The sequence below is a fragment of the Apostichopus japonicus genome, chromosome 5 (genome assembly GCF_037975245.1).
Source record: "Apostichopus japonicus isolate 1M-3 chromosome 5, ASM3797524v1, whole genome shotgun sequence".
NCBI lineage: Eukaryota > Metazoa > Echinodermata > Holothuroidea > Aspidochirotida > Stichopodidae > Apostichopus > Apostichopus japonicus.
Window position 1 is genome coordinate 6,409,798 of NC_092565.1, and position 21,702 is coordinate 6,431,499.

Sequence of the window (21,702 nt, forward strand, 5' to 3'; positions counted from 1 at the left end):
CAGAGACACAGAATATCTGAATGCTAAGAGAGCATTCTCACTTTGATGTCTTGAGCTATAGGAAGGTATCATCGTAACCAACCAATAAGCAGGAATGACACCTTCAGTGGGTGCAATAACACACTCGGTAATAGACTGTGTTCACGAATATTCATTGCCTAACTTCAATATGCATCACTTTGTGTGCTCTTTGTGAACCCACCTCTTGGGAATCCTTTCATCTCCCTTTAAAAGGTTGTTACAAATTTAATCGATGCTTTGCAACTAAACCTTGAGATTTCGAGGCACGAGACATGTGAACTCCCCATCCATTCACGGTAGCTTCCCCATGCCCCATCTCCTGACCCCCACCCCCTATTCACCTCCATGGCCGCCCAGTCACTGAATGAGGTACAAAATAAACGTTAATATGAGGAAAGCAAGGACTCACTGGGAATCTGATCTGGATGTGTCGCGTGCGATCCTCACTCCTAATGTCAGCTCACCAGTGATGCGATAACCGTCAAGTTTTCTGATGGCCTGATGGACATCATTCACGCTGTTCATTGTCACAAACCTGGAATGAAAAGTAAGGTGGACAACAGTTTCAAAAGGCTAGACAAACTTTACTAAGGTAAAAACAGTTAAGTTTTAGTTGTAACCTTACATGAGATGAGATGAAACCTTAGATGAGATGAGATGTAACCTAAGATAGTGTAACCTTAGATGAGATGAAACCTTAGATGAGATTAGATGTAACCTAAGATAGTGTAACCTTAGATGAGATGTAACCTTAGATGAGATGACAAAAAAAGGGCAAAAGTGCCTCATAATTTGTCTTTAAATTAAGCTTAGGCTACAAATATAAATAACTGTTATAAAACAGTTCCATGTACTACCCAATGGCAAGATTTCAAAAGAATTGCCCAGAATTGCCGTTGCAGTATCTAAGTATGTGGTAATAGTAGTACATATTAAGATAGAATTGCAAAACTGCAGGCCGAAAAGCCTACTGTAGACTGCCCAAGACTTACCCATATGTCCCTGGCTTGTCTGGTTTGCCGACACACACTTTTACCCTCCTGACTGAACCAGCAGTGCTAAACAAATTTGACAGGCCTTTCTGCAATTAATGAAAACAAGGAAGAAGAGGTGCAATTGCTTAATTGATATTTTAAGGGAGTGAAGAGTCAAGGCTGCTCTTTCTAGCATTCATTGATTTTGTTTGATTTTTTTTAAATTAAAAGTGAGCATTTTATTGACTCCAAGTAAAGAGTTGGAACGAGTAGCAATCACAAGTGTCATTCATCTGTAACAGAATTTTTGAAGTATTCCAAAAAGAAAAACTTTTGCAGATTTGGAAAACTTTCTGGCCTAATAAACTCAAAATTTCTTTGTCAATATGTTACTCCAGTTTCTGTTCCGTAGCTTTACCCATTTTTGCGAGTGATTTGAAAATAATGTCCGTACCTCATCCATACTCTGCGGAATTCCAGTGACGTAGATTTGCAAGCCACTGGAGGCATCACTTCTTCTTGCTAGGTCTTGCCCATGAAAACTGCAACAAATAATGTTATTATTGATTTATTAATTATTTAGAAAAGTCTGTGACATAAATATCGCCGACGGAAGAACATAATTTATCGAAACAAAACATTCATGGAAATGGTAAGATACCACAAGTGGTATGAGTTATGAAAGAAAACGCCCTCAACCTTGTTGTATATATATGTAGACAAAAGAACGGGAGGGTCACTGCAAAGAAGAACTTGATTGCCGAAAGGCATCCAATCGATTATCTACCCAAAGTAGAAGACTGACGCTGTTTTAGTCAACGAATAGTTAGATTTTAATGTGAGAAAAAACACACAAATAAATCGTCACCTGATTTTCATTTCATCGATGAGACACTAGTCTGTGACAAACAACAACGCTGGTTCTAACCCATCTTTAACTGCCGCATACAATGCAAACGATCCATAACATATTACGCTGAGCTGAATTTTTCTGGACTGTTTAATGTTCCAACCAGCTGGCACGATTTTCTTATGAACAACAGCCTTGCTTTCAAGCACTTATTAACAGTATGAATATCCTGTTTCATTTTTAAAAAGGGCTTGTTACAGTTCAGACTTTCATTACAGGTATTCTCAAGCATGATACGAAGGTTAGTATAGAGTGGTATTACCAAAGGTGCCCAACCACTCATAGAAAATTGGGGGTTGGGGGAGGGGAAGGAGGAAAATTATAAGGTTATGAGAAATAGAAATTTGGACCAAACAGAGACAAAATTTTCATTGCCCAACTTGAGCCACTGTCACAATCAACAACAAAACTAGAAGTTCTTCTGCTAAGGACCACAGACCATACTGGTTTCCTGCCATCCCCTACAACCCCCCCCCCCCCCCTCACATTTTGCTACTAAGCTTCCTACACCACAGATCTGAACCAGCAATCGTCCCAACTGGTTGAATGTTCACAGCTTTTGATTAAGAGGGGGTGGGTGTTTTTCAGAGGTGTTTTTCAAAGGTGATTAAACTATATTGAAGAGAAAAAAGCTCAGGAACTGTGCACTTGTTTATAATGATGGAGGTAAATATGGTATAATGTATTATGACCTAAGGAGTCAGATGTTACTCACTCTCTGGCTAAATCATCCACTGACGGCCGGTTGTAACTGTTGAAGGTGGACGACTCAAAATCATCAGCCATTGGATCCCAACTATCTAAGTTGTGGTGAGGTTCCCATTCTCTGAAGGAATTAGAGACATATTTATATAGATATATAATAAATAAAGATCAACACTCTGGAAAAAATTCCACTTCATGACCGGTTTCGTCCTTCTCGGGACTCATCGGGCGAAGTCTGTACCACTCGATCACAGTGATCTCTACTGGTGTCTGAGTGCGTATATGTACTGGCTTTGTATAACTGTCAATGAGGGCGTTTTACCCAAGTGTTATGATTGTACAAAGTGCAACCCTGGTGCTTTTGAATCTGACAATTTACAGATTTACCACTTTTCATAGGCAAGCCAAGCCGTAAATAAGAAATGAATGTTTAGCAAGTGGTATGACAGATATATACTAAATTAATAAAGACAGAGATGTGAAGTGGAAATTTTCTGGTGTGTTGATCTTTATTCTTTTCATCTTTTTCATGTCGATATTTTGATTAGTCACTGAGACACAGCAAATTTTTAAGGGATGTTGGTAGTGTTCAACCGATTATGCATAACAGAAAATACCGATTACCGATTATTTTTTTCATAATCGTACCGATTCCGATTCCGATTCCGATTATTTGAAAATGAGAAAATATCCCGTTTATACGAAATCGGCAATAAAGTTTGACAGAAACAATTATTGTTGTGATTTTCCCCTGTTTCCTTATGCTTCGTTGTTATACAAGGCTCTAAGGTATCATTTTGTATGTACCAAATTACCTCTGGAGTTTCTCGGAAAGAAAAAAAAAAGATTTTTTTTTTTTAATTTCCAAAATACGGAGATATGACATCCTACCTAGTCAGTACTGTGCTAAGCGAATGGCCTAACCACCTCGACGTGAATGTCACCTGTTAATGGCTTGAAATGGGCTAGGAATAGTTACTCAAAATATCCATCTCAAAAAGTATCTCAGACAAACCATCCATCTTCAATCTTTACCAAAGTGTAAATTTTAAAGACATATTGCCTTCATTCCGACATTATTTTGTACTTATTTTCAGTATTATACCGTTTATGAACAAATAGAAATGTTACGAACTTGAAGTTAAACATACCTATTCGTTACCAATATAACTCCATTCAGGTTCAATTAGAATGTGTAAGCTTAGGCCAATCAAACTAAAAAGCAAATTGTACCATCGTCACTTGTTTAAAATTACTCTAAAATGTAATACCAGATTGATGTAAAGAAATAATAACAACTAGAAACTACTCCAATATAAAATATAACATTCCCTCTATAAGACATATCACTTACATTACCTTCCAAACAAATGCCGATTTCCAGCAAATTGAAAGTTGTAAACTAAGCTACGCATTTTTTTTTTCAAAGTGGCTATTCTTACGACTAGTCGTAAGAATAATTCCCGACTACGCATGCGCAGTTGCTATTTTCATGACCAGGAGTACTATTTTTACGACGAGGAGAAACAATAATTTTCGGTTAGGGTTAGGGTAAGGGTTAGGATTGAGGTTTAGGGTTATGTTTAGGGGTAGGGGTACCCCTACTACATGCGCAGTTGCTTTATTTACTTTACTGCGCTTGAATTTGCCTTTGTCGTAAGAATAGTTTATAAATAATTGTTACGACTCGTCGTAAGAATAGCCACGGCCTTTTTTTTTTTTTTTTTGCAAACCGATGGTTAGGCTACATTTCCCATTGACTTAGTGTGGTTGTTAGGCTAACATGTGGTAGAAGATTGCAGTTTCCGTGGATATTTTTAGTTTTTATTTGCGACACAACTAGAGCGAATAAACAGATGTCAAGTTTAGATTTCCATGCAGTTGATTTAGTGTGAAGTAAGGCTACCATGTGGTCGGAGATTTGTGAGGATTTTAGGTTATTTTCGCTGGTACTGCAGGCCGTAATTTACCACGGGAAGTTCCCGGTGATTGTGCGCGACCCTCTCGCGAGATGTGAGAAAACTGTTTGCGCGATTCGCGCTGCAACTGCAATTCCTAGCTAAAGCAAACGTATGTCACAATTAATTTTACACAGACACCTGATATAACGAGGGCGATTTTTTTATATTTCATTTTTCTTTTCCGCACTCGTAATTGTGCTTTAGGAGGGCTTTTTAGCACTTGCGAGGGCGAATCGCCCGTCGCCCCCGCTTATTTCCTACCCTGTCCAGCACATTCCTGAATTCGCGAAATTGCTATTGCTGCTATGCTTACTGTGCCAAGAAATATGAAGTCAATAACCACGAGGGAAGCAAAATCGGCGACCTGGCAGCCTAATTTGATGAAAGTATACACTGTGGAAGACGTATAGGGGTGCCTTTTTTTTAATATTTCGTAGTAAAAGAACAAACCTTATTCATCAGTTGATATTTTCAACTTCCATATGTTTTTGAATAATGATATTTTCACCTTCCATATGTTTTTGAATAATCGGTATGACATAACTGGTATTCCACGTAATTTTTACCGATTCCGATTATGTACCGATTATGCAATATTCGTACCGATTCCGATTCCGATTAGGTTAATCGGTTGAACACTAGATGTTGGGTCTTCAAAGATGACCAAATTTAATAAAAATAAATTTATATAATATCATTAGTGGTAGGCCTAACCCTATGACCCAAATGAAGGGTAGCGTTACTAAAATATGCCTATACACAAAATGTCTAAACATTTAAATTATATTTATAATTAATAAACATTTGTTTTCCACTTTATCCCATGAGAAGGGTTGGGAGTGAGGGTGGGATGTGAGAAGCTGGGGTGCATTACATCATTATATATCATTGTTCTTTCAATTGGTTCTTGCCATTGTTAAGCTCTGATCACATGTAAAACGGCTGAGTGACTGACCTGTCTCTGAAAGCCATATCTGAAGATGCTGGTGTATGGTTGTTATTTGACTCGCTGCTTCCCTGTGACCTTCTATCTCCTTTGTCACGTTTTCCGCCCTTATCCCTGCCTTGTGATCCCCTGCTAGTTGGCCTCCTTGGGGTCTTCCCTTGTTTCGGAGAACATTCAACGTCTCCCTCTAAGCTGTATGAATTGCAAAATATTACAAATATCACATATAAGTAAACCGGCTAAAATAGCAAAATATTAATGTTCCACTATGGGAAACTTAATACTACATCTCCTTCACCCTCCCCCCTCCTTCTCCCACCCCAACCTAGCTAAGGAGTTAACCTACCAAAGCAAAAATACAAATGGATTTATATGTAAAATATTGCCAACCTTAACCTTCCATCCTGTGCATATTTTCATTGGCGAATCGATAATTCAACTGTCTAATGAACAAGAGCTGTAAATGAAGATTAAAAGCAGCTTTTTGAGTAGTTTGATTGGCAATTATTATTTTAACTCTGATATAAAAGGTTTCAATTGATCAAATTAAGGCACTAATCTAGATTATTCCCACCAAACGAAGGTTCAAGAGGAAGAACTCAAAGAACTCGATTCAATACTCCACATGTTGCTGTCCAGACAATTTTCAAATAGCGGAGCAAAGATAATATTTAACAAACTATGTATATGTACATGAATATTTTTCAAAAATGTTTGGGTGACTTTTGATTCACTTTTACAAATGGAACTTAGCTAGTCAACATATTAATGAGCTCTATGGATATGAGATTTTAGAATAAAATAGCTCGCCGAAAACTTTTATCAAAACTTCAAAAGTCAACTTGAAAAGCTGCTGTAGGAAAAGTATCCTCATTAAACTCTGCCAATCTTTCATTGACTTTGCAGAAAATTGCTAGGTAGGGAATGTCAATAATTTTTTTTCTTCACCTGTTTATTTTGATTGAATTTGATGCTCGTAAATGTTGTTACAGAAATGTGGATATATTACTATTAGCATACAAACCAACATATTTATTTTCTGACAATCATTGTGCACAGAAATGCAAAGTCACAAAAGAGCAGCCACACTTCCTACTGTGCTATAGCCCAAACGTTTGGTATTATTAATTGTCAATCAAATCAAAATATCAACTCGTTTTGTACCCTTTTTTTTTTTAGTAAATAATATGGAAGCAGATTTCAAATCAGAATGCCTACCATTACTCAATTGACAATGATTTTTGTATGGAAGCTTCTATCAGAGTTTCATATTTCTTCAAAGTTCCTTTTCACATACTGGTTCCTTTCATATCCATCTAAATATATCCTGGCCTGGACACTTTCAACATTCTAGTATATACAGTAAATCATTTGAAAATAGCACTTAACACAGATATTGTTGTTAAAAATTTTCTGCTATTCCTCTACTTTTCTGGATATAAAAATTAACCTATCAATTACTTTATAACTAGGTACGAAAGAGTAAAAAAAATTTTTTTTTTTTAAATCTAAGGTCAGTGAATAATTCAGTGTTCAAATTTCAGTGTTCAAAAGTCACTGAATTTGTGTCTTATAAAATCCTGTGTACAACACTGCTATATATATTTGGACTTGTATATAGCAATTTAACCATTTTGTATAGCACTTTGACCATTTTGCATAGCAGTTTGCCACACGATACCGGATAAATTATTCACTGAAAGTGATAAACATTAATGCAAAACAGCAACTACAAAATAAACAAAATAAACAGTACACCTCCAAATTCAGATGTGAGTAAGTAGAAAATCGTATTTAAAGGGAGACCGAACAAAGGAAATATTTTATATTTTTTTCAGGACGGGAGGGCATACCCATCAATGGCTGGTGGCAAACCATCAGCCTGCTGCACCTTGGTTCGTGAACCCTTGGTATGAGGCATCATCGGAAAGAAAAACCAAAACTCTCACTGAAGAAATACAACAAACATGGAAGTGAAACACAAAAATAATATAAGAGATGGTGATATGAAATCAGAAACACAAAAGAATTAAGAAACAATAGCACAAGTCAAGTGGTTAGCATGGATGTTAGATGTTATGAGAATGCTTCTGAGATAATCAACCTAGAAAAAATACAAGAATTGTTGATAACATTTCCTAACACTGATTCCGTCCCGTGTTTGATAAAATACTAGCTTCTTTATACTCTTGGCGTAACCTTATCAATGACAAGGACCAATATGTGTACACTGTAGGAGTGATTTGTACGTTTGGTAAATAGAACACCGGCATTGGGAGTGATACCAATTTATCAATTCACCTACTAACAGTAGCATCTGGCAGAATTTAGTTACAATACTATCTGAATTTGATGAACTCCAAGGCTGATGTTGGTCGTCTGAACCGAAATATGGTCAGTAACATATTGGAGATGTGAAGTGTCCTCACCCTAACTTTTGAGATAAAAGAGCAACTAGGTCTAAGTGCAAAAGACTCGGGGTGAGCCATCCTTGCCTCAGGGGTATCTTACTCATTAATTTGCACGTTAGCCTAAACCTTTCGTGTTCCATAGCGATCACATTTGAGTCAGCAGGGTGCCAATATTATAATCACTGTACATATTAACTGTGTCCATAAAGGGACTCTACATTTAAACTCCCTGTGTGAAACTAAGTAACAGCATGGTGGACTGTGGTACTATGGAACAACCAATTGAGGAATTATTTTCTTAAGGGTAATCATGTGGTACAGAAAGGTGTTTTGAGCATTGCGGTCCATTAGAGTTATCTGACATATCTATGTTTCAGCAATGAAAGATTTGAAACAGCAATGAATTCTTTAAAGATGGTCTCCTTCTACGTTCAATCAGTTTCATTATAAAATCAGATTTACCGAAGTAGTAATTACCAAAGTAGCTTTAGGCCTAATTATTGGCCAAATGACCGACTAGATGCCGCTTATATGTTAGATGTCTGTGGATTAGTAAGGAAGAATTAGATGGTCACAATTGGGTCAAACTGGTCTCCAAACATTGCCGATGATGTATTTTAGTTGACAGACACATTGGGAGTGTCAACTCAAATTCCTCCTTTTATATTATACCAAGACTTATGTTAGGCCTTGCACAGTATATGAGTAGGCCTTATTATTGTATTGGGAGCAACTGTGAGATAGGGTGAGCAATAGGAACAGGTTCTCCAGGTACCCTCTCATTGCGCAGTCAACCCAAAACCCAACTAGGACTACACTAAGGAGCTAATGAACCTAATACTCATGTAAATTTAATTTGCCTGCTTGGAAAATTACTTTCTCGGTCGGGAATAGTAACAAATTTTCTATAAATTTAATCTTAAGCACAACAAGAAATGGTTACATCACCAACTTTTTTAAATTATGGAAGAACACACTTGAATGATTCCTCCCTTTCATTGCTTCTAATGAAAAATGGAGAACAGTGTTGGTGATGTATGATTGCGCAGGCCCAGGACTAGTAATTCTGTAGGTTGGTTCCCCAGTACACCTCCCCATGGTTCCCCAGTACACCTCCCCATCACTACATACGTTAGCAATTTCGAACAGCTCCAAAATTTTCCTTATGCAAACACCGGGCATCATACATGTGTTCTGCTAACTCATTTGAAAATATCAATCTTAGTTTGAGACCGTATAGGCCAAGGCTATATATGCAGAATAGTGGCATAGTTTCAAAATTACTATAGGCCTAATAGTAATAATGAATAATTTTCTAGTAACTTTGCACTTAAAGTAACATACCTAGGCCTACCTGCATTGTGTAAACTTTTAAAATTGCATTTTAAACTTTGCCACACACAAGTCAGCAAGATGCGGGATTTTGAGTAGTTTGCAACAACAAATGTATCTAACTTACTGATTCTAACTTGCCAGTTGAGGGCTGCTTACGTTAGTTGTTATTATAGCCTGCTTAGTATACTGTATATTCTAACCCAGCCTATGGGAGGTCTATGCTATTTAAGACCTACAGTAAAAGTAATATAATGGCACAATGCAATGTGATTCTAAGTGTTACTGGGTCTAGCCTAGGCCTATGAGTAAGAAGGCTAGTCTTTATATAACATGCGTGCTACTATTGTTAAAAATGTTAGTAAACAGAAACACAGTCGCCTTCTTGACGTCTTCCAGTCACAGCAGCATTAATCAACATTTATGAACAATAATTTTACTTTTGAAAGTGCAATATGAAAAAGACATTTACAAATTGTTTAAAGGAAACAGCCTGTCATCTGAGACTATCTGCAAAAGAAACTGTCATCTAACATATCTTCGCACAATATTCAAAGAAATAGGTTCACCTCGACTGGCCTACCTCTGTTGTCATTCAGTGTTGACGAAAGTTTGCACGTGTTTTGGTACCAAGAGTTATATGTGTAGTTCACACAAGTGGTAGGAAACCTAGCCTTTTACTGGCCGCGCCGTAATACTGGACAATACGGTGGCAGATAACGAACATTAAAAGAAGTATTAAAAGTTTTCACCGGAATAACAGTTTTAAGCAACTGGAAAATTTAAATTTGATTCTTGGTATCACTTAAGGGTAAATCAAGAAAAAAATCTCAATTTAAACATCTGTTATTCACGAAACAGAATTCCAGGAAATACGATAAGTCAACGCAATTAATGTTCTCTTTACGCTTCCATAGGTATCTGGTCAAGTGATTCGTTGGTACCATAATCATAACTACATCAACAAAAGTGCGAAATCTGGGTACCATATTTGATGCCAACAAGTCATGAAATGATCACTGTTGCAGGGTAGATTCAAGGTATAGGGGAGGGCGCTCGACGGGTTTTGTACGTTTTTCTTTAAGAAACAACATGGCGACACTAACGCCTTAAGCGTGTTGTTAAAGCTTACCTTTTAAAGTTCTTTTTTGGTTCTTATGCATTTTATCTGTAGTTGAGGGATTATTTTTAAAGGCCACAAAACTTCGGTAAGAATTACGGTGTAGTTGATATGATTTGACATTTGTGTAGTTAAGATAAATAAGTAATTTAAGTTGTGTTTACGGTTGCACTGTTAACCATTTAGGATAAGTTACATTGCACTATTGTTGTCGTAGGCCTAGGTTTTGTGCGTTACCTAGCTTGTATATATGTGTGCAAGATCATAACCCCTCCCGGAGCGTTCATAAGCTCTTGTCCTTACTCTAGTTAATTTCTTTTGTTGTATTTTACCTTACGTGAGTGTACATCGCTTTACTTGTATTTTAGTCACTATATCGTGTGTGTTTCTAGTCTGTTATGGTATCGTCCATCTATCTTAGGAAGGCCGTTTGTGACAGTATTTCTGTATGTCTTAATGTATCTTTTTCTTGTATATTTTATTATTTTATTTTGGTTTAATTTGTTCTCGTTTGCAGTGAATCGGTTAACATGAATAAAGTTATGAGCGAGACCTAGATTCTGTTGGTGGCGTGCTTCAAGTTTTTTCCCAATTCTACATCATTCACGAAGTTTTTCTCACCTACTGAGCTTCAATATGGCAACAAGATCAGGCAAAGAATATCAAAGGAAGTCAGCAAGCTTACCTGATGCTACCAGTAAGGGAACTCCCAACACAAAAGGAAACCTCAAGGCCAGCTCCTGTGCTGCTAAAATTGGAAAAGGTTCCACTCGATCATCAATAAAGAGCAACAAGTGTTCTACTCGCATGTCAAAGAAAAGCGAGAAGCTCGAGTTGGAACGACAACTAGCAATGCAGAAGATTGAGCTGGAGTTTAAGGAAAGAAGATGGAAAGATTGAAGCTCCAGAAAGAGATGGAGAAGACTAAGGTACTACTGGAAGTGGTTGATGAAAGTGGGGAAGACGAATCGGATGAGGAAGAAGACAAAGGGTCAACCTCGTTCGTTCTAGATGAGATTCCTGAAGATGGACCCAATGACGGTGTCACAAGATTCCTCGATACAATGCCCCGTCCAACTTCGGTGGTTAAAGAAGAACACCAATACACGCTGAGAGAGTTAGTCAACTCATTTCGACTGCCTCCCATAAGAGTGGAGCAGTTCAAAGGTGACCCTTTGAAATATCCAATGTGGATCAGTACATTCGACAACCTCATTGCATCACGAGCGAACACCGCTGCTGAGAAGCTGAACCTACTTAGTCAACACCTTGAGGGGGAACCACTCACCATGATAAGTGGCTACCTGCTTATGCAAGATAGTGTTGCATATGACAAGGCACGTAAGAAATTGCATTATTGGTATGGAGGGGATGCTGTGATCAGCCGTGCATTTCTAGGAAAGCTGGAAAATTGGCCTAAAATCAACGGGCGAGATTCTGCTGGTTTGAAGAGGTTATCGAATTTCCTTGATGAAATATGTGCAGCTAAAGGGTCAATTCATGACTTGGGGATCCTAGACTACCCCCAGGAAAACTACAAGATAATTGCTAAGCTACCCTTGTACATCGAAAGCAAATGGCGGACAGTTATTATGAAGTACAACAACAACGAAGGCCATTTCCCTTCTTTTGAGGTGTTTGCCAAGTTTATTGCTGAAAGGGCAGAAGAGGCCAACATCCCAACGTTTGATTGCCATGCTAATGAAACTGTCTCATACCAGTATCAGAGATCATCCAACAAGAAATCCTGTGCCACAATACAGCCAAAGCCTATCTCTTGCGACCTATGCCAGGGAGATCATGAATCTGTGGTCTGCGAGCAATTCCAGCAGGCGACGCTTGACCATAGAGTTAAGTGGGTTCAAAAATGGGGACTTTGTTTTGGATGCCTTAAGTCGGGTCATAGATCCAAGTTTTGTAAGAATCGCCTGAAATGCACTAAGTGTCAGAAACGACACCCTACAGAGCTTCACAGAGATGATCTGCCAGGTGTAACGAGAGAAGTAAGTCAGTCCAAAGAAGTTGCGTCGGCGTGTGGAACTAATGATGGGTTGTGCACGATGGCTATAATCCCAGTGGTTGTTAAGTCCTTAAAGAACGGCCAGGCTCTGCAGACATATGCATTCTTAGATCCGGGTTCGAGCATATCCTTTTGCACAGATCAACTAAGACAACAGTTAGGTGTTGGAGGACGAAGAGCAAGGATACCAATTGAAACTATGGCTGCGCCATATACTCTTGAAACCAGCATAGTTTCTAACTTGGCGATCAGTAACTTGGATGGGGGCAGAGACATCAAGCTGCCCAATGTCTACACCAAGGAATGCCTCCCTGTGACTAGAGAACACATACCGACGCAAACGGATGTTGATGCCTGGGACCATCTCAGGGGCAAGGTCTCACTGAGACAGATTAATGCAGATATCGGCTTGATGATAGGGAACGCCGTTGCCGATGCGTATACACCACTTGAGATGATTACAGGGCCGCATGGCTCACCCTTTGCCCAACGTTCTCTACTGGGTTGGATCCCGTGGAGCATTGTGAGACCAGGTTCGTCCTTGAATACTCACACCGTAAACAGAGTAGAGGCGAGAGCAGTCGAGGACCATTATCAATTGACCCAATTGGTCCAACAAGCCACAAAGGTAGACTTCCCTGAGAGCCAAGGAACAGAGAGACTTGGGATGTCAGTAGCAGACAAGAAATTTGTCAAGATTATCGAGGATGGTATCGAGTTGGTAGGAGGGCGTTATGTCATTCCCTTGCCATGGGTGGATCCAAATTCGATCCTACCCAATAACAAAGGACAAGCTAGGAAGAGGTTCGAAATGCTAGAAAGACGGTTTCGACGAGACCCAGAGCTGAAAATTAAGTATGTAGAGTTCATGAACAAGATGTACGATCGTGGCTACATGGAACAAGTTAGTGAGACCTCGTACGAGGGTAGGGAGTGGTATCTTCCCCACCATCCCGTTATCAGTAACAAGAAACCAGGCAAAGTAAGGGTGGTCTTCGATTGTGCAGCCAAACAAGCCGGCGTCTCCCTGAACGACCTACTTCTACAAGGGCCGGACATCACAAACAGCCTGGTGGGTGTTCTTCTCAGGTATAGGGAAGAGAAAGTTGCGGTCATGGCCGATATCGAAGGAATGTTCCTTCAAGTTGTTGTACCACCTGAGGATCGTGATGCCCTCAGATTTCTGTGGAGGAGCAATGAAGAAGAAGAATTAAAGATTTACAGGATGACCCGTCACCTCTTTGGAGCCATATCATCATCGGCCATTGCCAACAGGGCTCTTCAGAGGACAGGAGAAGACCATGGACACAAATATAGTCCTGATGTACGGAAGGCTATCCGGGATTCATTTTACGTAGACGACTGTCTGGCAACAGCTTCAGACAGTTCCAAGGCCATGGCATTAGCAAAGGGCCTGACTGATCTGTGTGTTCAAGGCGGGTTCAGACTCACGAAATGGATGTCGAATAGTAAGGAGGTACTAGCCTCTATCCCCAGCGACGATCGAGCTCCAGAGTTGAAGTCATTAGATCTCAACCAGCAGGGCATTCCAATCAGCCGTGCCCTTGGTGTACAGTGGTCACCGCAGACTGATATGCTAAAGTTTGAAGTAACACCTGTGAAAAGGGATCACACAAGGAGAGGCCTGTTGTCTGTTGTATGTTCTCTCTTTGACCCTCTCGGATTTGTAGCTCCCTTTGTGTTGCCAGTAAAGATGCTACTGCAAGATATATGTCGCAAGGGTTTGGGATGGGATGAACCCATCGATGATGCTTCCCTGCAGATTTGGCAGCGTTGGTTGTGCGAGTTGGAGCGACTGAAGGAATGGGGTGTCCAAAGATGTGTGAAGTCTGATTTGTTTGCTGAGGTTGTTGACAGACAGCTGCATGTCTTCTCTGATGCCAGTGATACGGGTTATGGTATGTGTGCCTACCTTCGCCAAAAGGACAAAGAGGGCAATCTACAGGTTTCACTAATATTTGCTAGGAGCAGAGTCGCCCCCTTGAAGTACACATCGATTCCTCGCCTCGAGTTGACAGCTGCTACTATGGCTGCACGTCTTACCAGTATGATCTTGTTTGAGCTGGACGTGAAAGAAGTGTTCTACTGGTCTGATAGTCAGACTGTACTAAAGTACATTAGCAACGACACTCGCAGATTCAAAGCATTTGTCGCCAATAGAGTGTCGGTGATCTTGGATCTCACAAATATCAACCAGTGGCATTACGTCAACACTCATGACAATCCAGCCGATGAAGCATCCCGGGGCCAACGCATTGATGATTTCCTCAGTAATAAGAGATGGACAAATGGACCAGATTTCCTGTATCGGTCAAGTGAGGAATGGTACACCCCACAAGACCATATTGCATCGATAGACGACGACCCTGAGTTAAAGAGAGTGTGTAATGTGGTCGTCGAAAGAAACCATGCCTGCTTTGTTGACGACTTGATTGATAGGTGTTCGAGTTACTCCAAGCTCAAAAGAGTAGTGGGCACAGTCATCAAATTTACGAAGAAGGTGCGAGCGAGATGCCGGTCTGAATCTGTTTGCTGCCACTTGACTGTAGATAATTTGAAGGCTGCAGAAACGCTCATTCTTTCCCATGAGCAAAACAGGCACTTTGAGGCAGAGTTGAAAGCCCTAACCAGTGGTTCGGAGAAAGAAATCAACTCAGTGATGAGGAAAAGTCCATTGCGAACACTAGACCCCATGTTGCGAGGTGGTCTAATTGTCGTTGGAGGTAGATTGAGAAGGGCTGATTTACCTGAAGAAACCAAGCATCAGATAGTCATACCTAAGAGTTCACCAGTTGCCCGTCTTATAGTTCTGGAAACGCACAAGTCATTGGGTCACATGGGCAAGTCTGCCATCCTCGTGAGACTGTGGAAGAAGTATTGGGTAGTCGGTGCCGGAACTATCATCCGAAGTATAGTTGGCAAGTGCACCATATGCAGAAAGTACCAAGCCAAAAGAGGTGAACAAAAGATGGCTGCTCTACCAATTGAAAGGGTAACAAGTGACAGGCCGCCATTTGATCATACCGGTATTGACATGTTTGGTCCGTTTGAGATCAAAAGAGGAAGGAGTATAGTCAAAAGATATGGACTCATACTCACTTGTCTAGCCACAAGGGCCATACACCTTGAGATCCTGCACTCGGCTGACAGTGACAGCTGCTTGAATGCGCTGAGAAGATTTCTCTGCAGGAGAGGATCAATAAGTAGCATTCGAAGCGATAATGGTACCAATTTTGTTGGTACGGAGAGAACTTTGAGAGAAGCATTGAAGGCTTGGAACAAAAGCGACATCCCTGACTGGCTGGCCCAGCGAGGTATCACATGGGAGTTTAACCCTCCTGCCGCCTCCCACTTTGGTGGCATTTGGGAAGCTATGATAAGAGTTGTTAGGAAAGTTATGAACGGCATCTTAAAGGAACAGACCATGCGACTTGATGACGAAGGTCTTGCTACATTAATGTGCGAGATTGAAAACGTAGTCAATGAGAGACCCCTAACTACTGTTTCCACCCACCCGGAGGACATTAAGCCGTTGACGCCAAATATGCTGTTGACCATGAGGAGCTGTGCGTTGATGCCGCCAGGTGTATTTGACAGAAAGGATGTCTACGTCCGCAGGCGATGGCGCCAAGTCCAATATCTTGCAGACTTATTTTGGGCAAGATGGCGCAAGGAATATCTTCCACTACTGCAGAAGAGGCAAAAATGGTTCTCGCCCAAAAGAAACATCCAGAAAGGGGACGTCGTTTCTGTCGTTGACGAATCTCTGCCAAGGAACAGCTGGTTGTTGGGACGTGTGCTGGAGACCAAAGTTGACAGTAAGGGCCACGTCAGATCCTGTTGCATCAAAACACAACACTCAACACTGGAAAGACCAATCCATAAGCTATGTTTGTTGCTAGAATGTGAAGGGAAGAGTAACTACCCCTTTTCCCACCAGTTCTCTTAGGATCCTGTCCGTTATATTATGTTTTGGGTGGCGGCTAAAGGACACTGTTATGTTTGTAATTCAAATCGACTCTTATTTGGGTTTGGTTATTTTCTTTAATTTTATGTTCTTATGCTTCCGCGTTTAAGTGGAACTACTAGTTTGTGTAATTGATGTTACAATTAAAGGGCCGGAATGTTGCAGGGTAGATTCAAGGTATAGGGGAGGGCGCTCGACGGGTTTTGTACGTTTTTCTTTAAGAAACAACATGGCGACACTAACGCCTTAAGCGTGTTGTTAAAGCTTACCTTTTAAAGTTCTTTTTTGGTTCTTATGCATTTTATCTGTAGTTGAGGGATTATTTTTAAAGGCCACAAAACTTCGGTAAGAATTACGGTGTAGTAGATATGATTTGACATTTGTGTAGTTAAGATAAATAAGTAATTTAAGTTGTGTTTACGGTTGCACTGTTAACCATTTAGGATAAGTTACATTGCACTATTGTTGTCGTAGGCCTAGGTTTTGTGCGTTACCTAGCTTGTATATATGTGTGCAAGATCATAACCCCTCCCGGAGCGTTCATAAGCTCTTGTCCTTACTCTAGTTAATTTCTTTTGTTGTATTTTACCTTACGTGAGTGTACATCGCTTTACTTGTATTTTAGTCACTATATCGTGTGTGTTTCTAGTCTGTTATGGTATCGTCCATCTATCTTAGGAAGGCCGTTTGTGACAGTATTTCTGTATGTCTTAATGTATCTTTTTCTTGTATATTTTATTATTTTATTTTGGTTTAATTTGTTCTCGTTTGCAGTGAATCGGTTAACATGAATAAAGTTATGAGCGAGACCTAGATTCTGTTGGTGGCGTGCTTCAAGTTTTTTCCCAATTCTACAATCACATTCTCGAAATGCTGCATTTCATCTTCGCAATATTGGTCTACTAAGAAATACCTTACACAGAATGCTGCACACCAACTAGTGCATGCCAGTTACGTCACATCACGCCTTGAAATGGGAAATTCTCTCCATTACGGTCTACCAGAAATGCAAATCAAACCGTCTTGAACGTCTACAGAACATTGCTGCACGAATTTTCACCCGTTTCAAGCCAAGGGAATATGTCACACATATACTGAGAGAATTACACTGGCTCCCGATCAAAGACCGAATTAATTTTAAAATATTGATTTTCACATATCGTTGTTTTGTTAGAACTTCGCCATTCTACTTGTCAGAACTTCTGCAACAATATCACGCGCACATCGCAGTTTCATGAGATCACACAATAAATTACTTCTGTGTAAAAATCGCTCAAATCAATCGGGCGCAAGAGCTTTCGCTGCTGCTGCCCCTTCTCTGTGGAGCAGCCTTCCAGAACATGTAAAACACTTTCCATCATTTGCTTCTTATAAACGCTCTCTCTCAAGACTCATCTGATGAAAACAAGTTAATTAGTGTTCATTGTTGCCCATTTTTGCTTGCATTTTTGTCTTGTACAATATATGTTTACTGTTTTTTGTTTAGCTGTCGCACTGTTTGTGTCACTGCGCCATGAGCGTCTTTTTTTTTTGACGGATACCGGCGCATTATAAATGTCCAATTATTATTATTATTATTATTATTATTGTTATTATTATTATTTTTGTTATTAATGCGATGTTGCGAAAGTGAATTGTATGGGGCAAACCATTTAGGCCAACACAATACCCAATTAATAAACAACGGCATGTGATGATGAAGGGGAAGGTGAGTGAGGGGGGGGGGGTTGTTCATCAAGAGAATCGCAAGAGACTGCATTTCTACGGTGACATGGGGGACCGCATCGCAATCCGGAACAGTTTTAATCCCTACTCCATGCAGTCACCGGTCATTTTGAAACTGTATTTATCCGGCGAACAGCAATAAATACGTCATTCACACAAACATTAATCAAATTAACGATGGCTTATATAATTACATCTGGAAAAAAAAATCTCCAAAATATCTCCAAAACTTTTGACAATTAAGTCTCTGTAGGCGGAAGTTTGCGCCATCACCTTTCCGATATATATATATATATATATATATATATATATATATATATCACTAAATTTTATGAGAGGAAACCAGAGAAATAAGATATGACTCATAATTGACAAATAAGGTGTAACAGTGTTTTAGAAAACATATTGGAGTTTTCGGTCCCCTGGAACTTTCGTAAGCAATACTTGGCGGTTAATGTTGAGCAGGGTTCTGCCCAGGTGGATTGAGTGCCGGCAGGACTATCTAAGCGGAGCGCCACCATCGGTTGGCGCGGAGCGTACAAGAAAATTGTGGGTTTTGGAAACCCCCCCAAATGGCCGGAAACGGCCCTTCCCGAGTATTCTGAGCCACATGTAGACAGCTTTGAAATGAGATCTTATGTCTGGAATTTTTCATAATTAATGAAAAAAGTTAGGACACATATCTGGAGCACCAGAGTACAGACCAGCCGGTGGTGCCTATTAAATAAATCATTCAGGCTGAGACGATAATTTTAGATGGGACAGTTACTTACGACAGTTATGATATACACACTGAGCGACTAACGCTGCTTCTCATGTATCGAATAGTGAATACAAAATCTGAGTGTAATTTCATGTACAAATAAACAGTAAACTAGTGAATAACTCCGATCAACTGCGCGATATCATGCAGTGAACCTTTGAACAGCGTTTATTACTGCAGTGTTACTGTACGTTCGACCCTCCGGCTATGGAGCTGTTTTTTGGAGTTCCTATCGAAAATAAGTGCCGGTCGGAAAAGTCACTCAGGTAGATTGTGGCGGTCGGTAATTCAGCGTGCTGGTCGGGCCCGACCGGCAGCGGCAGAACCCTGATGTTGAGGCATATCTTACTTCTCTAATTTTCTCTAATGATATTTTTATTTTGGATGAAACGTGGATTCTCTTTAATATATATATATATATATATATATATAAGATTATATAAGATTGAAATTAATCTCATGTCTCCAATTTAACTTTAACCATCATATCGATTTTTTCGACGGTAATAAACCTCACTTCTTCAAATCTCAGAATACGGTTTCGCATTAATTAAAGGAAGTCGACTGGATTCATAGCATCAATGTTGATTGAGTTTAGGTCTGTATCACAATATGTGCTCTGTAGTGATATCATGTGATGGCAAATGTTCTCCGAGACCTTAACTTTTCTATTATAATTACCTTTTTGATCTATTCATAGACCTGACAGGCCTACAGTCTGAATATTTGATTAGCTGTCAACGCTCTCAATTTTTAAACTTTCAGCAACTTTTTCACATGCATGTAAGTTAAATATGATAAGGCAAAGCTAACACATTTTCAGCTCAATTGCCGTAATGATATCATTCACTTTACTGTTGCCAGATGCATTCACAAAATAAATAAAAATATACTTATAGCCTATATGTATACCAAACAAAATGCTTTGAGGATTTCTTTTTCACCGCAAACTTATGTAGCAATCATCTCTAGCAATCGGAATATCCCTTTAATATTTAATTTGCACAATCTCTTTTGCTGTACCGACGATTGTGAACAATTCTATATATCCGAGTTTTACAATCATATTCCATGTTTAATGGTTATATACTTATTTCGTTTAATATCAAAATACGGTTTCGTATTAATAAAAGTGAAAAAGTAATAAAGTCGACTCGATATTCTTTTCATTTCGTTTCGTTTATTAAACCACAACGATTTTTGAACATTTAAACGTTATTTAGCACTTATTTTGTCTCTTTTTGTGTCATTTCTGTGTTACTTGCAGTATTGTCTTATATACTATTCATATGAACAATATGAAACATTTCAATGAAAACGTTTGCCTGTATTGTATTCTTGCCATACATGGAAATAAATGCTAGGCGCAAACTCTTGCTGTTTATTGATTACACCGGCGGTGACAACTGTACTTTTCCTTTCTCGATCAGGCGACATGATATAAGAGATAAAACCCCTATTTAATGGACATTTTAATTAATACAGGAAAAGTGAAGGCTGTATACAGAGTATACATATGTAACAGGTGGAGTACAAAGAATAGTCTAAGACGCCATCTGTGGTGCTGTGATCTTTATTGTGGAACTTGACTTTGTTCACCGAACAAACTCCTATTAAGAAATGAAAAGATGAAACACGACCATAAGCAAAAATAGAAAAATAGCTTATGTTAAAGGAATAAAAAAGAATATGAAATGCAAAAAGGGACGGAGTATCATACGTTAATTACAATGGAGTCAAAGGTCCTAGTAGAAAGCTCCTACTGTCATTACCTACATGTATGTCATACCCGTGAACTCAATATGAAGCTTATGAATCGACTATGAACCCAGAGTAATCTAAGGTTTAATCACGGCCAACTAGGTATACACACTAAGCACCCGACAACTAAGATTATACCGCACGCACTCTAGTGACCTGACGACAACTCTTGAGGGACCCAAATAGGGCTACGAGGCATGCCACCTCCAGAGTAACCTATCACTTATACACCATTGAATGGGCAAATTATCTAATAAAGACTAGCATTACCGACTCAAGGAGAAATAATAATGCCTATCTGCCTGTAGGTTAATAACAACTCTCTCATAAGGAACCCCCCACACGGCTTTGCTCCAAGCTTAAGGTTCTATGAGAGGTCTCATGATGAGTTTTGCTCTCACTCCCTTAATTATATACGTTAACAACTTGATTGTCTTGTAATCCACCTTAACTACATCACTAATAATTATAATGAAAACTTGAACCAAAGCTGTATCAAATACTGTAGCTATTCTACTTGCAATAGCCAAGATACCGTCAAACAAGCATGAAAATGAAAGTAAATGACTACAGGTACATATATAATGAGCCTAACTTTGCAATACATGTAAATACTGCTGTACAAGGAATCCCTGCATAAAAGCATGGCAATGATAAATAAGCTTACCCCTCTTCAAACTCCTTAAAACTAGATGATCAAGTCGTTCTGAATACACAGCTTGTTACCAGGTGATCATCTTCATTAAAATGTACCCCTTAGAAGAGCAGGATACGGCAAAATAGTTAAAAGATAAATGTTTTACGATTTGTTTAGCACATGTGTTGTTGTAAGAATACAATGAGATTTAGCTTTTACCCGAGGTTGAAGTTCCCCAAATCCCATCAGCACATTCAACTTGGTACTAATAGAGGGCGGTATTTACAATCTAACATTCTGTGCCTGTCACACATATATATGCAAATAGAACACGAAGACGTTGTTTATTATGTTTAATCTTTTAGTACAGATTCTGCTTAGGCTTATTAAGCTAACATGCGCTCTGTGCATGCATGGTTGACTAGGCA

At 39.4% G+C, this 21,702-nt stretch overlaps 2 protein-coding genes across 10 annotated transcripts in view; one reads left to right on the forward strand and one right to left on the reverse strand.

Annotated features, from left to right (window-relative positions):
* The window catches only part of LOC139967419 (tudor domain-containing 6-like), a 50,887-nt gene extending 29,284 nt beyond the window's left edge, over positions 1-21,603 (reverse strand). For 3 of the 9 annotated variants that reach the window (XR_011792987.1, XR_011792986.1, XM_071971173.1), the window contains exons 1-7: positions 9,733-9,873; positions 7,371-7,465; positions 5,527-5,709; positions 2,621-2,731; positions 1,450-1,537; positions 1,014-1,102; positions 431-556 (exon numbers count right to left, since the gene is read on the reverse strand). Coding sequence is in view for 7 of the 9 variants with exons in the window: in XM_071971173.1 (XP_071827274.1) it covers positions 431-556; positions 1,014-1,102; positions 1,450-1,537; positions 2,621-2,731; positions 5,527-5,709; positions 7,371-7,441 (668 nt within the window). In the remaining 2 variants the exon portion in view is untranslated. Of the gene's footprint in view, positions 1-430; positions 557-1,013; positions 1,103-1,449; positions 1,538-2,620; positions 2,732-5,526; positions 5,710-7,370; positions 7,466-9,732; positions 9,986-21,304 lie in introns of those variants that run through there. The other 6 variants (XM_071971177.1, XM_071971175.1, XM_071971176.1 and 3 more) reach the window with 6 other exon arrangements.
* On the forward strand, positions 11,254-21,310 carry LOC139967420 (uncharacterized). Its single transcript, XM_071971181.1, has 2 exons — positions 11,254-16,733; positions 17,163-21,310. Exon 1 carries the CDS (start codon positions 11,268-11,270, stop codon positions 16,368-16,370), a length of 5,103 nt encoding a protein of 1,700 aa, XP_071827282.1. The 5' UTR covers positions 11,254-11,267; the 3' UTR covers positions 16,371-16,733; positions 17,163-21,310.
* Positions 21,604-21,702: the final 99 nt, after the last annotated feature.

Coding starts and splice junctions, on each gene's coding strand:
- LOC139967420 (XM_071971181.1), top strand. CDS start 11,268: ATGGAAAGATTGAAGCTCCAGAAAGAGATGGAGAAGACTAAGGTACTA.